The 16,387-nt window shown below is 47.3% G+C and overlaps 1 protein-coding gene across 1 annotated transcript in view; it reads right to left on the bottom strand.

Annotated features, from left to right (window-relative positions):
- Positions 1–16,387, bottom strand: part of LOC119973297 (1-phosphatidylinositol 4,5-bisphosphate phosphodiesterase zeta-1-like) — an 88,548-nt gene that overhangs the window by 1,035 nt on the left and 71,126 nt on the right. The window contains exons 10-12 of the mRNA XM_038811106.1: positions 14,148–14,317; positions 11,969–12,101; positions 9,673–9,822 (exon numbers count right to left, since the gene is read on the bottom strand). Of these exons, the coding sequence (XP_038667034.1) occupies positions 9,673–9,822; positions 11,969–12,101; positions 14,148–14,317 (453 nt within the window). The remainder of the gene's footprint in view (positions 1–9,672; positions 9,823–11,968; positions 12,102–14,147; positions 14,318–16,387) is intronic.

Below are 16,387 nucleotides of genomic sequence, written 5' to 3'. Positions count from 1 at the left end.
TACAACTAAGTAAACATTAGAGGGAGCACCAGAGACATCATGACACGCAGACATGCAGCTAATGAACACATAGAATAGGACACGACCAATGGGCAGTCAAGACACCCAGAGGTGACACTACCACAAGGGGGCAACCCATATAAAAGGACAGGGCACACATGCTCTTTCTCTTTCCACCGGCGATACTCGCAGAGCCAGGGGCAGATCAGAAGCATCACCCCCACCGCATGGCTTTGAGCCCACTAGTTAGTTAGACTGAGTTACTATCAAGATTAGCAGGAGAGTCAAACTCAAGTCGGAGAATTGTTAACTGTTCAATAAATGTGTTAAACCTGTCTCCAAGTCTGAATCTTTCTTTGTCAGAGCATAAATCAAGGAAGCATCTTATGATACATGAAGAAGCATAACACAACAACCCGTATATTCGATTCCCTGTCCTTATTTTACACTGCCATGCCTCCCATTTTCTCCACCCCACCCCCCCCCCATTTTCCCCTCCCCCCTTTCTGCTGACGTTCAGTTTTCCTTCAAGAAGCCAATGAACGGCCCTCACCTCCGAGCAAACCCCTGAGTTGAACCTTTCAAGGCGAACTTAATCTTTTCCAGCATGAGAAACCCTGCCATGTCGCTGACCCACACTCCTGACTTTGGAGGCTCCGAGTCCTTCCATCACAGCAAAATCCGTCTCTGGGCCACCAGGTAGGAGAAGGCCAGAACATCGGCTTCCCTCCCCCCTGGACCCCCGGATCTTCCGATACCCCAAATATTGCCATTTCTGGACTCAGAGTCACCCTCCCTTCCAGGACTTCTGGCATAATGTCCGCAAATCCCTGCCAGAATCCCCTCAACTTCAGACATGCACAGAACATATGCGCATGATTCGCTGGGCTTCCCCCACAACGTCCACACCTGTCCCCCACTTCCTCAAAAAAACAACTCATCCGGGCTACCGTCATGTGGGCCTATGAACCACCTTGAACTGGATCAGGCTACGCCTGGCACACGACGAGGATGAATTGACTTTCTTCAAGGCCTTTTCCCATAGTCTGACTTCCAGCTCCCCTCCCAACTCTTCCTCCCACTTCCTCTTCACCTCCCCAATTGGGATCCCTTTGCACCATCCATTCCTTGTATATCTCCGAGACCGTCCCCTCCCCAACCCCCGTTTTTGACATTACGTTATCCTGTAATCCCCTCAAGGGGAGGCGAGAAAATCTTGGAACCTGCCTCCAAACAAAGTCCCCGTACATAAAGAAACCCGTTCCCACCCAGCAACTGAAACTCTTGCTCTAATGCCTCCAGGCTCGGATAGCCCTCCTCAATGAGGAGATTCCCAAATCTCTCAATCCCTGTCCGCCTCCACCTCCTAAAGCCCCACACTGACCCCCTCCCCCACCTCCTAACCATCGATATGTTGGCCACACAGTAATAGTTTATAAAATTCAGAAGGGCAAAGCCCCCCTCCCCGCGCCCCCATTCCAAAAGTACCTTCTTCACCCTAGGGGTCTTACCAGCCCATCTTCCTGAAAAAAGCCTTGGGGATAAAAATTGGAAGACATTGAAAAATGAACAGCAACCTTGGGAGGACTGTCGTCTTCACACTATACACCCTCCCCACCAATGACAGCGGGAGCATGTCCCATATGTGGAAGTCTCTTTTCATATGCTCGACCGCCCTTCCCAGATTTAACTTATGGAGTTGACCCCAGTCCCTAGGCACCTGAATACTCAGATACCTAAAACTCCTACCCACCACTTTAAACGGTAAGTCCCACAGACTCCTCTCCTGCCCCCGTTCCTGGATCGCCCCCCCCACCCCCACCCCCTGGGGCCGGATACCCCCATGCCCCACCGAGGACTCCGCAGGCCGCCCTCAGAGCCAGGTCCCGCCGGTACAGACCTTGTGTAATTCACGCTGGTGGGACTGGCCGAAAACGGGCGGCCACTCGGGACTGGCGAATTGCTGGGGGGGGGGGGGGGGGGGGGCGATCCCCGCCCCCGCGTAAAAACCTGCGCCGGAGAATTCGGCAGCCGGCGTCGGAGCGGCAGGGTGGGATTCATGCCACTCCCACCTCCCCCGCCGATTCTCCGACCCGGCAGGGGGTCGGAGAATCCCGCCCCTCGCACTTACACATATTTAACTTGTAGCCTGTGGACCAACCAAGTTCTTCCAGTATCTCCACAATTCTAGCCATCCCCCCCAGCGGGTCTGTTATGTACAGGAGCAAATCGTTTGCGTAGAGCGAGACCCTATGTTCCACCCCTCTCTCACTATCCCCCGCCAAACATTCGATGACCTAAGGGCCATTGCCAAGGACTCTATGGCCAGGGCAAACAGTAGTGGGGAGAGTGGACACTCCTGACTTGTCCCCTACACAAACTAAAGTATTCTGACCGGACCCGGTTGGTCCTTACATTTGCTACTGGTGCCTGGTGTAGCAATCATGAACTAGATTAAGAGGAAGATGATTGCTTCTGTTCCAACTGCCTTGATAAGTATATGTGGCAGATGGTCACAATGAAGAAACACATTCATGTCCCCTTGTGGTGGTATGGATATGAGCACTGCCATTGGTTTCCCATTGGCTCTGGCTGGTCATGTGCCTCTCGGTTGATTGGCTGGGACTCGTCATGTGACTGCTCACCAATTGGTCGAGAGGCAAGTGGACCCCGCCTCTGAGGTGGGGTATAAGTACCCAGAGTTCCCGGTGGTCAGCCTTTCTCTGTAGTCAACCACCGGGCTAAAATCTAGCTGATTAAAGCCTAAGTTTGGACCTTCATCATGTCTCGCGTCCAATTGATGGTACATCACCCCTGAATCCCTCTTCCACAAGAACTGATCTACCCGAATCCCTCTAAGGCACAGTCAAACACTCCTTTTTCCATAATATATTCCATTCATGTTCCATCCTTCCTGAGTTCCAGCAAGATACCAATTACATTCACACCATTACTAATTCAGCAAGCTGCCATATTAATGTAATACTTGTCAGATAATAGGACTGATTAACCTGGATTAATGTCTGTGTTTTCAAACAGTTGAAATATAGATTCCATGATCATCTTACATCCACGAAGCGCATGCAAGAGTGAAGTACCTTGCAAAATATTGTGGCTTTTTTACCAAGGCTGTTTATAAATTATGCTGACAGCACTCTTATTGAAAATTCAACCACTGCGTTATTATTCTTCCCTAACCACGCGCTTGTAATTGCTATTGTACGGTTAGTTTTGTTCTAAAAATAAATACCTGATGTACCACTATGGGAACACTGGAGAAAATATATTGCTTTAATAACATTTAGCATTTAAATATTTGCCCGCGTAACTGCAAATACCTTTTAAATTTGACATTGTAGAAATTTCTTTTTTTTAAATATAAATTTAGAGTACCCAATTATTTTTTTCCAATTAAGGGGCAATTTAGCGTGGCCAATCCACCTACCCTGCACATCTTTAGGTTGTGGGGGTGAAACCCACGCAGACACAGGGAGAATGTGTAAACTCCACACGGACAGTGACCCAGGGCCGGGATTCGAACGCAGGTCCTCAGCGCCGTAGGCAGCAATGTTAATCAGTGTACCGCGTGCTGCACCCAACATTGTAGATATTTCTGAGTTTATCTGGTGAAATGAGGTAATGAAGTTCTGTTAAGCCCTTATTTGAATATTTTGCATTAAATTTCAATTGGTAGTGCAAACACAGATTAGTAAGGGGTCCATCATCCTACTTCACCTTTTGCGACAGAACCCTTCATTGATTGGGCAAACAAATGCTTAACTCCCTTTTAAACGGGCTTTAGGACATATTTACTCCAAAAATGATGCAAATCTCACTTTTAAAAAGAGCCAATAAATGAGGCAAATGTTTACATTTCTCCTCCAAATTTCTAAAGAAAACTTTAATTTGTCGAAGCTGTTAACAGTTTGCTTTAATCTGTATGATTTCATACCAGATTATATCGAAAGTTCCAAAAAGGGAATACCATCATTTGTCTCCAAAGCAGGGTGCTTGGAATACAAAACACTCCCTGTTCAGCCAACAGAACGAATTATATTCATTATATTCATTTTATTTCCTTTGTTCAGGAGTATTTCTTTCTGTAAATCACATTAAAGTTAAGCATACATCTTCCTTTCTGAAGTTTCCTCCACTCCTCCCGAAGATTAATGACCAATTAGCTTTTATGGTACCTAATTATGATGAATAAATCTAGAGAATCAGCGATGGTTATACTTTATTTTAGCATCATCAATTTTAGGACATGGCTCCAATGTTTTAATCATTATACTTTCACTTTTCAGGAATGTTTTAATAACAGTTAAATAAAGAAGAGCACCAGAAAAATCCGCAAAGCAATTCAACTTGACAGCAAGTGTACATTTTGGGGTCTTTTGAACTGTCTCTTTCACACCTTGCCTGATTTTATTCAGCTGCACATCTTCGAGAACTTCTGTAAACTCAAGACTAACAGGAACAAGTGGTGGCAAAGCAATCCAGGTGGAAAAGAAATTGAGCCAAGGAGAAAAGTAGCCAAAAGTATAAGTGAAGAGAAACAGAAACAAGAGTAAGTCAGAATTAAAGAATTGCTGCATCGCCCAGCCACCTCAAACCATTCATTAAGTTTATTTTCATCATCTACGATCACTAGTATTAGGCCAAAATGCTCCAAATTCTTTCTTAAATACTTCATTCAACTCGGCCATAAAGTAGTGACTATCAGTCTGAAACGGAATATAATTTAGCTGTAATTAGACAACAATTAGCCACCTCCTCGAAGTCTCAGTGATCTGTGCAGTGAATAATACAAGTAGACTCGTCAGTAAAGGATGCTGTTCCTGGCATTGAGGTCAGGCACTTTGTTCAGGCTGAATTATAAGGAGCTTTACCCTGCATCTAACTAGGCTGCACATGAACTTGGAGTGTTTGATGTTGACATGATGTGTAGCAAATGGAAAAAGGCACCGCCACTCAGCACTGACATCTTTCAATTTACTGAATACAAATCTACCATCAAAGGAAAAGACACAGCATCATTGTTACCTTTCCTTGACCTTTCCTATCTGTTTCTTGCTGGCTGCCAAAACTGTTTCAAGTGCAGTCTGTTATAGCTTCAGTGAGGGTTTCTTTTGCCCATTCTCCATTATTTAGAATAAGCGTAATATAGTTTGACTTACTAATTACTAATAAATAATTGGGCAACATCTGTTTAATGGATAAAAATACTCAAAATATTTTTTATCTGTACCTACCCGAGTCCATCCAACTATGTCCTTTATTCTCCTCTCCACCTCTCTCAAACCCCTCTCACTTGCTTCATTTCCTTCCTGCCATCCATTCATATCACCGTTTAATCTTCTTGTACTTCCTACCATATCTTCAACTTTCCTCCACTCTCCAAAACCTTACACTTTGTCCCATTCCAAATTTGTGCTCACCTTTCCAAAAACTCCCGCCTTGATCTAACGGAAAAGTTTCGAAGTGTGGTAGCAAGCTGGAACTGCCGCATGCTTCCTTTTCTGACGGTTGACCCTGCAAGGTCATCATCAGTATCAAACCTTAATTAGTTCACTTAGTGAGGTCCCACAGACTTCACGCCACAAATAATTGTCCCGCCGGCTGATTCGCCAGGGTCCCGGTTGCCGGCCCCCTGCTAACAAGGGGAGCAGCACTTAAACTGATTGCGCAGTGGTAATCCCACACAGCGTGCAGACATGCTATCAAGGAGACCGGCTCCAAGATTCAGGGATGCCAACCTGGCCCAGCACTGGTCACACATGTCACCCCCCCCCCCCCAACCCCCACCTAGCACCAAGCAATGTCCGACCCATGCCCAGCAAGGGTGCTCATCAATGGTCACCCTGAAACCCCCGCTCCTCCCAGGTGCACGATGAATGTGGCACACAATGTCCTCTCTGTGTCCCCACAGGAGAGGTTGCCCATAACACGGGACAGGGTCCAGATTGGTGGTGCGATGCCGGGCATCAGAGTCCCCAGCCCGTACAAGGAAAGGGCCCTGGTGGTGGGTAACTACAGGCCCCCCACCCAGAGGACCGGTCACGTGTAAGTTATACATGCCAGCATGTTGATCCTGGACACTGACCGACCACATGTCCATTATCCCACAGGATCTCCCTCCGATGCCGCTGGACCATCCGGGGGCGTCCCGCCTTCAAGCAATCACCATGGAAGAGATCTCTGAGAATGTCGCCATAATATTTACGGCACGGTTATCACCCAACCGTCCGCCAGCGCATAGACACACACCTCGGTAGGCAAAAGTGGTGTGCAGGCTTCTGGGGCACATTCTGGTGAGCACCACACTACGCAGTTGCTGTTGCACATCAGGTGGAGGCAGGAATATTCAGGCAAGATAGTAATCAGAGGTTTGCTGGATCCCCGGACCCAGCTGGGTCCCAGTCAGATGCTGAGCCTCTGGACCAGGTTTACCTGGAGCTGATGCAGTCGATAGGCTGTGTTCAAGAGATTCAGAGGGCGATGTCAGCAACACTCCAGTGGGTCCATAGCCAATTTGAGAAGTCCCAAAGGCTGAGGGTGCAGGAGATAGCACCGGCAATGCGTGGCATCAAGGCCAAAACTGCTAGGGTGGCAACCACAGTGGAGAGCCTGGTGCACAATGTCAGCACCATGAGTCCAAGATATTGTCGAGATTTGATGGACATGACTGAGTGCCTCAACAGCATGTCCCAGTCACTGGGGAAAGTATTCCTGATGTAAGTGGATCTTTCCGGATCTTTCCGGGGTACTGCGGAGCTTGTCCCAGTCTCAAATGGACCTTTCCGAGGCGCTGCGGAGCGTGTCCCAGTTCCTGGGGGACGTGCCCCAATCTCAGTGGTACCTGGCCGGGATTCTGCGGAACACGTCCCAGTCTCAGGTGAATAACGCTGAGCCACTCTAGAGCATGTCCCGGTCATAGAAGACCGTGCCACAGACGCAGGCGGACACTGGCGAGGCACTGCAGAGTGTGGCCCGATCACAGAGGGACATCAGTGAGGGCGTTGACGCCATGGTGCAGACATTCTGGAGCCGCCAGGGCAAGCAGTGCCAGATGGCGCAGGAGCATCCGGAGCTCAGTCCAGCTGCTCCTCCCTCCTAAGGTGACCCCAGTGCCCGATGGGCATCGACCAGGAGGAACGGGCATTGGGGGCCATCCCAGAGCCTACTTACAGGGTGGCATTGGCGATCACCAGCACCCCCGAACCCCCCTGACAACTGTGTGTCTTAGAGTCAGCATCCAAACAAGGTGGCATGGCAGATCATGTTCTGTCCACGAGTGGGCTGGGCCCCAGAGGGTGCCAACCAGGGGCATCAAAGGTTACAGAACATTGGTGAGCAGCAGGTTGACTCCACCGCTGATATGCATCCTGGGGAAAACATCTAGACGTAGTGGTAGAGCACGAAAGGCTAAGCAGTTAGAGTATCACTAAAAGGGCACTGGGATGGGGAAGGGGGCGGGGTAGGGGAGGCAGGGAAGGCGGTCAGGGTTGGGGGCGCAGGGAAATTGTGGGAGGGGTGAACGAGAACGCGCAAACTCCTCACCGACAGTCACCAAGGCTGGAATTGAACCCGGGTCCCTGGCACTCTGAGGCAGCAATATTAACCACTGTGCCACCGTGCCGTCCAATCCTATCCCACATGAAATCCTGTTAACCATCACAACTATCCCTTGCTGATCTACATTGGTCCCAACTTAAAAATTTTATTCTTAGGTTGAAAATTCATCATGATTTTGTGCTTCTCACTATGTCCGGAAGCTGCGCCTGCTTGGCAACCAGAGAGTCCTGCCCGAGGAAAGAGCACCCTACCCAAGCACACACCCCACCCTATCCCCATAATCCGGTAACCTCACCCAACACTAAGGGCAATTTTGGACACTAAGGGCAATTTATCATGGCCAATCCACCTAACCTGCACATCTTTGGACTGTGGGTGGAAACCTGGAGCACCCGGAGGAAACCCACGCAGACACGGGAAGAACGTGCAGACTCCGCACAGACAGTGACCCAAGTTGGGAATCAAACCTGGGACCCTGGAGCAGTGAAGCAATTGTGCTAACCACTATGCTACCATGCTGCCCAAGTATGGAAGTAGTTTTTGCTTTTCATTAACAATATATTTATGTCTGATCAGTTGTGGGGTGATTGCAAATCTATTTCAATGATACTCTTGTTCTTGGTATATGTCTTCCTTTCAAACACAACAATTTTTCTTACACTGGCCCAATCATTAGCAGCTACATGTTGGATCTCTGAACTTAAATCACAGATATCCAAAGATAGCTATTAGCATTGACAATTATCTTTTGTTTCTTAATATATTACCAACTAATATCAATTTACAACTGTATTGCCTCAACTTATATTGTCAGACCTGAAATAAAACTAACACCGATTGTCAAAAAAATCCATCTGGTTCACTAATGTCCTTTCGGGAAGGAAATCTGCCGTCCTTACCTGGTCTGCCTTTGTGTGACTCCAGAACCACAGCAATGTGATTAACTCTTAATTGCCCTCTGAAATGGCTGAGTAAGTCACTCAGTTCAATGGACAATTAGGATTGGACAACAAATGTTGGCCTTCCTACAATGCCCATATCCCATCAAGGAATAAAAAGGAACATCCTGAAATTAAGGCTTGTATTTCTGCCCAATGGCGCTGGTATTTTCAAAGTAATTCTCTCTAAACTCATGGAAAATTGTGTAATTTGAAGGGTCATTGGTTCAATTTATGTTTGCGTTCCTGTGAGCTAGTTTTGCTCGAAGCTGGTCCTGCCCCCCCAAATCCAACCATACTTCAGGGTAAATTAATCACCACTGGGAGTTCCTGCCTGTTTTCAGGCCCTCGAGGGGAGTCCAAAACTTGAGCTGGTTCTTTTGAAGGCAAGGGAACTAATAGGCACATTTTAAAAAGTCTTGAATTGATTTATTTTAAAATAAATCACCCCAATCTGAGCAGAAAATAGTTTTGCATAGTTTTTAAAAGCCGTTTTCAGTCATTTAAAATCGGTCTTAATCACCGATGATGGACTAACACTGGGGCAGAATTTGGCCACTTTAGTCCCCTGCTGCAGTGGACAGACCTTTCACAGGCTTGAAAGCGGACTCCCAGCAACGGCACGGCACGGCCCAGCAGTTAGTCTTTACCAGAGAAAACCATTCAAAGTCACACCTAATGGACTCCCCAACCAATTAAGGATGGGCTGCGGGATGATGCGTCCAATCTGTAAAAGAAAGGATCCTCCCACCGCCCCCCCCCCCCTCCCCCAGCTCTCTCACTCCGGAGGTCTGCCGGGGGATCTCTGAAGGACTGCAGTGTGCACAACCTCTCCAGCCAAGCAGGTGGAGGTGAAAATGCTGAGGAAGTTGCAAAACACTATTCATGAATACCTGAAATTGGCACTCCACAGAGCACAAAAAAGTGTCATCCATCAGCCATCATTTGTACTCATTTAACTCATTATAGTGTGCAGATGTACAAATTCTACACTAGAGAATCTTGTTTATGGTGATTACATTTAACTTGGGAAGTTTTCTTTTGGCTTTCTGTGAACAGATGTTCAATTGTGACTCTCAACATGTTGCCAGATTTGTTACTAAAAACAGTGGGCAGCTGCCAGAACACAACTTGCCAGAAAAACCTGAGACATCTTTACCTTTTTCCATGCTTGTGAATGGCAATGTGTACTGACCAAGCAATTCATTCTCACTGAAAGGATTAACATCTTTCACTATGAATCGTATTAATGCCAGTTCTGGAACTTGTACACAAAACAGCAAACAATCATTCCAATTGGGGTAGCACCCTAAAAAGAGAAAGAATAAAACATTTTTATAGCTCAGTTTACTGCAATCAGAGTTAATGGACAGAATATTCTGTCCATTAGGTGGGTGGGTCGGTGTGGACTCGATGGGCCGGGTGGCCTCCTTCTGCACTGTATGTTCTGTCTAATATTAAACGCCCTACATGCGTGTTTGCAGGTGGGGGGGGGGGGGGGGGGGGGTGTCCTGTAAAATTCTGTGTGTGACTGACTTTCTGACACCTGTCCACCATCCACCCCAGACCGTACCACAATTCTATGGGTAGAGTTGCACATGAGGCCTAGGGCAAGGTCAGCCGCCCTCAACCCAACTGAGGCCCTTAAGTGTCCAATTGATAGCCACTCCCCATCCTCATCACAATTGCTAATTTCTTGGGTTGAAAAGGAGGAGGCTTCTTCATAGGCCGCCTTTTACTATCAGGCTCTCCCCAATTCATAACCCCGCCCTCCCCCACCCAGGTAGCTGAGTCACTCTCCCTGCATGGCCTTTGCACCGAATCCCCACCCACGTCACTCACCCTTCACCTCAGTGCCGCTGGTCCTCAGTGTGCTGAGAGAGCCCCTCACCCACTCCCAAGACTCATCTTCCATCAAGTTCACGGCTCTTCTTCACTGGAACTGAATATTCTCAGCAATGGCCACCACTCCTCCTGGTGGCATGACTGGGACCAGAGAGCTGCTGGGTAAGCAGATTGATCATCAGCTCTTGGGAGTGGGATTTCATCCCCAGATGGGGGCAGAAGACCTGACTCCAGCCAATTAACACTCTTCAAAAGCATTAAGTGACTGCAGGGTAGCCATCAGAAGCTGGAGTGAGTTCCCCACTGAATCGATCAGTGGAGAGGTGGAAGCCTTCCTATCCACCCATTAAATGCTGATCAATGTGAATGGAGAAATATCTCGACAAGAAAGAATACCATTTGTGCTGAGATCCCACTAACGTAGGAAGACTGACCGATGGCCAGTGGAAGAAGAGGAAGGCCTGTACAGCACCAACACACGCCTGGCAAAGTGCACTTGTAGAGGCGTCACAATAGACACCAGCACTCTCCACCAGTACAGGGTCACACACCTCTGTGGATATTTGATCTAGTTTAGAAGGGGTCTTTCATTCTGGCAGTCACTACATGGACACGTGTCTGCAGCAGGAGTAGACAGCTTCAGCTAAACTCACCGGCACTTGGAGGAGTGCTGGGGAAGAGGCATCTGTGATGCCCGAGTTGGGTGACAACCCTCTTAAGGTAAGTGAAATGAAAATGAAAATAATAATCGCTTATTGTCACAAGTAGGCTTCAATGAAGTTACTGTGAAAAGCCCCTAGTCGCTAAATTCCGGCGCCTGTTCGGGGAGGCTGGTACAGGAATTGAACCGTGCTGCTGCCTTGGTCTGCTTTCAAAGCCAGTGATTTAGCCCAATGTGCTAAACCAGCCCCCTGTGCTAATATTTACGGCCACCACATTGGTCCAGATGTATTCTGGGCTGGCGTGATTTCCTGCTGGCGGCACAGAAAATGGTGTGTGGGGGGTTCAATTCTGCTCGTTTCTTCATCTGCGTCCCATTGGCGGGAAGCAAATTGGTTTCCCACCGGCCTCTGGCAGTAATCGCAACCCACCCAAACATGGCAGCAGGGAGCAGAAGATACCGCCGTCATATGACACTGACAAGAAACTGATTTTTGAGCTCCTGCCGCATTGATCCCCTGCCATGCCCGCCACTAAACCCACCATGGAGATAGTGGAAAACTCCACCCCACAATAAATTTTCAGGGAAAGAGTGAGGCAAAAGGAGTAGTTCGGATTGGATCTTGCAAACGGCCAGTGCAGGCATGATGGGCCAAATAGCCTCATTCGATGTTGTCAACATCTATGTGATAGTTATCATGTGACCTGACATGTACGTCATGTGGATATCCCACAATAACAGCATGGATAAAAATACATTTTTATTAAATTAAAGATAGTTTTTGTGTTTTGACCTTTTATTTGTAAAGTGTTAATTTGCATACTCAGCGCAACTGGGACAACACAGAGCAGCCAGTTTTTAAGTAGTTTCCCTCATTTTTTAAACGTAGCAACATAGCATCTTTACTCACACAAAATTTATGCTTGAAACTTACTTACTCTCCCCTTACCTGCACTTTCTACAATTTTGGTTTGTTGCGCTGCGCAGTCTCTGGATGCACCATAAATCTCTACACGTACACAAACGTCGATCGTTATTTTACTCGGTGTTCTGCAGATAGGTAAGTGCTGACCACTAATGATCTATACAGAAAGAACATTGACCAGTCATACGGTTCAAGCTGTATCCGCAAGTAGCATTAGTTTAGGGGGATTTTTTTTTAATGATTCTGCACCTCCGGCAGGGACCCTTCTTTAACAGGACTAGGCTATAGAATTGGTGCAAAGCTATTGTAACCTCTCTGATCTCTGCTTCTGTCTGCCACAGCTCTAGACTGGGAATGTGGAATAAATAGATTTGCCATTTTGACCTTTACAAAGAAAAACTAAACAATAACATTTTTATATTTGCAGGAAATAAGATATTCTTCATTAAAAGACAAACGGCGGGATTCTCCATTACCCGATGCCTATATTGTAATCGGCAATCAGGCAGAGAATCGACTGCAACGCCCAAATCGGTGCCAGTGCCAGTTTGGCGCCGGTCAGCCATGCTCCGCCCTCTCGGAAATGGTGCATCGCATCGTGCACCGCTGCAATGCCATTGGCGGGGCAGCGGCAGGCCCTCCTGCGAAGCTCCGCCCCCATGGGTCGAGTTCCCGACTGCGTGGGACACGTGTGGTCTCAGCTGTGCGGGAACCCCGCGTGGCGGCTGCGGACTGTGTCCAGTGCCGCCACACTCGGCCGGGATCCGTGTGCTGGCCGGGAAGGCTTCTGCGAGGACTGGAGGGCTGGGGTGGTGGTCAGGGGGTGGCCTGTGGGGTCGCGGATGGCGGGTCGGGTCCGCGCACGGCCGGCGCCCTGTTGTACGGCACGACCGTTACAGGTCGTCAGCCGTGCGCATGTGCGGCCAGGGACCCAACCATTCTCCGCCCGTTTTCGGCGCGGGAGCCGGGAGTTTCACCCAACATTGGTGCTAGCCCCTCAGTGGTCCTGGGATCGGTAAGAGTTTCACGCAGTGATTTTGGGGGTAAAAGGCCACAAATGCTCCGCTGGCGTCAACACTTAGTTGCTGAAACGGAGAATCCAGCCCTGAGTTCTTTTCCCACTTATGATTTTAACTAGATCAACAATGTTTCACATACATAATTTGTGCCAAACAGCAGAGTAAACCTTTCCCCAAAATTAGCTTACTCCCCTAAGGTAAACAAATGCTCCAAGCAATTATGACCAATGGATGTGTATTCAACTGATGATTAATGATGAGTTATTATTACATTGAATTATACAGGATAGATCTAACAAAAGCAGGTCATATGGCACAATTAGTCCATGCTGGCTTTAGTCCCATATAAATCTTCTCTCATTCTATTTCCACTGATCCGATCAGCTTAGCCTTCCATTCCTCTCTCCTTCATATATTTATCTGGATTCCCCTTTAAATGCATCTTTGCTATATTCACCTCAACTACTCTGTGTGGCGGTGAGTTCCACAGTTTAATCACCTTCTGGGCAAAGGATCTTTTTCCTGAGTTGCCTATTAGATTTCTAAGCAACCATCTTTTATCGACCCTAGTTTTGGTCTCCCCACAGGTCAAAATATTTTCTCTATACCTACACTATAAAACCTTTTAATTACCTTAAAAACCTCTACGAGATCACCCACCTCTACCACCACTGCTAAAGCCACCAGCCCCCCTCTCACACCCCTCAGCTTTTTTCTCGAATAATCATAATTCGATAATTGAAATCATAGAATCATAGAATTTACAGTACAGAAGGAGGCCATTCAGCCCATCGAGTCTGCAACGGCTCTTGAAAACAGCACCCTACTTAAGCCCAAGCCTCCACCCTATCCCTGTAACCCAGTAACCCCATCTCACTGTTTTTGGACTCTAAGGGCAATTTATCACGGCCAATCCACCTAACCTACACATCTTTGGACTGTAGGAGGAAACCGGAGCACCCGGAGGAAACCCACAGACACGGGGAGAATGTACAGACTCCGCACAGACAATGTCCTGAGCCGTGAATCAAACCTGGGACCCTGGAGCTGTGAAGCAACTGTGCTACCCACCGTGCTACCGTGTTGCCCTAAAAATGCGTCTACACTTTTTGCTACTAGAGCTCTAAATTTACTAAGACTGACTAAACTTGTTCCTATGTTTGATACAATTACTTAATACCAACCTGTATTACAATGATCGTTGGATCAACATTCTGATCAGAAACCACTGTGTCCAATTTGATGTTATTATTCATGAATTTGGGTTTGAGAACATAGCCGCATCCTCCATTGTCCTGAAACTTGCCTCTGTTGAGATCCATGCCCAAACCAGGAACCTCATAATTTAAAGCAACTGTACACACACACAAAAAAAAAATCAAGTAAGGTTTAGCTAACTATGGTCTGGTTACACTGACAGTTTTTTTTTCATCAAATACTATTTTAATTCCTTTACTGCCTCCTCTCCGAGTAGTCCAGGGAAAGGATAATTTAATCTGCACCCATTCCAAAGTGACCATAAGTGCTCTAACGCAGTGTTCTTCAAACTTTTTTTCCGGGGACCCATTTTTACCAACCGGCCAACCTTCGGGACTCAATCCGGCCGACCTTCGAGAGCCATGCCGGCCGACCCTCGCGACCCATGCCGGCCGACCCTCGAGACCTACGCCGGCCGACCTTCGCGACCCACCATTTTCTCTTACCGTTAATGCGAGAGGTGAGCCTGCTTGGTCCTCACGATCTCACTCCAATCAGGTTCACAGGAAGAGAGGGCTATGCGCATATCGGGTGAAGGATTCACCCTTTGTGGCTTCTTCATCTTTGTGAGGACGGAAAATCCAACCTCGCACATGTAGGTCGTTGTGAAGGGCAAGAGCAACAAAATGGTTGTTTTACTCAGCTCCGGATACTCCTCAGAGATGCGACTCCAGAATGCTGACAGCCTCATTGACTTGTGCTGTGTTTTTAATATGCTGTCACAGCTGAGACGAATAAGCTCAATTTCTTCTTTTGGAGTCAGCTTCAAGTTAAGAACTGATTCTGGGGTCTCAAACTCAAAGGGATTTTTCACCCACCTCCTCTCTCAGAATCTTAAACTTCTCCTCTGGAAAGTAGCGACAAAAATTGTCAATCAGGGCAGCCAGATGTAACTCAATAAGGCTTGCCAATCCATTTAGTTTCCTTACTAATGTTGTTTTCTTCAATGTGTCGTAGCAGTGTGGGAAAGATGTAGTAGTTTTGGCTTCACACTCGCAATTGCCAAACTTTCAATATCTTTTGGAAAGCTTCGGTTTCTTCAGAGTGCCAAAAGCAATCATCATCCTTCCCTTGCAATTTGAGGTTCAGTTCATTTAGAATTGAAAAGATGTCTGCAAGGTAAGACATTGCTAGCATCCACGTTTCATCAGCAAACGAATCAGCCAGAGGACAATTTCTCGGGGAGGAAAGCGTGGATTTCGTACCTCAGTTCATAAACTCTGAATAGCCCACCCTTTGACAGCCAACGTACTTCTGTGTGGAACAATAAATAGAACAGTACAGCACAGAACAGGCCCTTCGGCCCTTGATGTTGTGCCGAGCAATGATCACCCTACTTAAACCCACGTAACCCGTATACCCCTAACCCAACAATCCCCCCATTAACCTTACACTACGGGCAATTTAGCATGGCCAATCCACCTGACCCGCACATCTTTGGACTGTGGGAGGAAACCGGAGCACCCGGAGGAAACCCACGCACACACGCGGAGGACGTGCAGACTCCATGTGTGTGCTCAGCCCCCATATCGGAACACAGAGTGTCAAAACGTCTGGTATTGAGTGGGCTGCGTTTAATAAAATTCACAATTTTCACTATTCCTTTCAACACCATTTCAAGATTGGATGGAATTCCTTTCAATGCCAGTGCCTCACGGTAAATAAAATAATGATTCCAAACAATGTCCTGACCAGCTGCCTCCTTAATCCTTACTCTAACACTGCTGTTTTTCCCAGTCATGTTGGCTACTCCATCACTTGTGGTTCCTCTGCAATTACCCCAGTCGAGCCCGCACTTTCCAACCACAAAACTATTCAAAACATCAAAAATGTCTGCGCCAGTCGTGTGGGTTGGTAAAGTCAGGTGACATAGCAAATCTTCAACAAATTCATTGTGCCAAACATACCTAACGTATACTAGCAAGGTTGCACAATCTGAAATGTCTGTACTTTCATCCAGTTGTATTGAGAATGCCTGCGCTGATTTTAAATGAGAAATAAGCAGGGCTTCTAAATTCTCAGCAATATCAGAAATTCGGCGAGCCACTGTGCTATCACTAAGTGGGATGCATTTCACTTTGTCAACGAACCTCTCATCTATGACCGTACAAACTGTATCTAATGCTGCAGGGAGAATTAATCTCTGCTATAATGTGGGGCATTTTCT

The sequence above is a fragment of the Scyliorhinus canicula genome, chromosome 11, assembly GCF_902713615.1.
Source record: "Scyliorhinus canicula chromosome 11, sScyCan1.1, whole genome shotgun sequence".
Taxonomy (NCBI): Eukaryota; Metazoa; Chordata; class Chondrichthyes; order Carcharhiniformes; family Scyliorhinidae; genus Scyliorhinus; species Scyliorhinus canicula.
The sequence above is the reverse complement of the archived record's forward strand: the minus strand, read 5'-3'. Positions and strand labels throughout refer to the sequence as shown.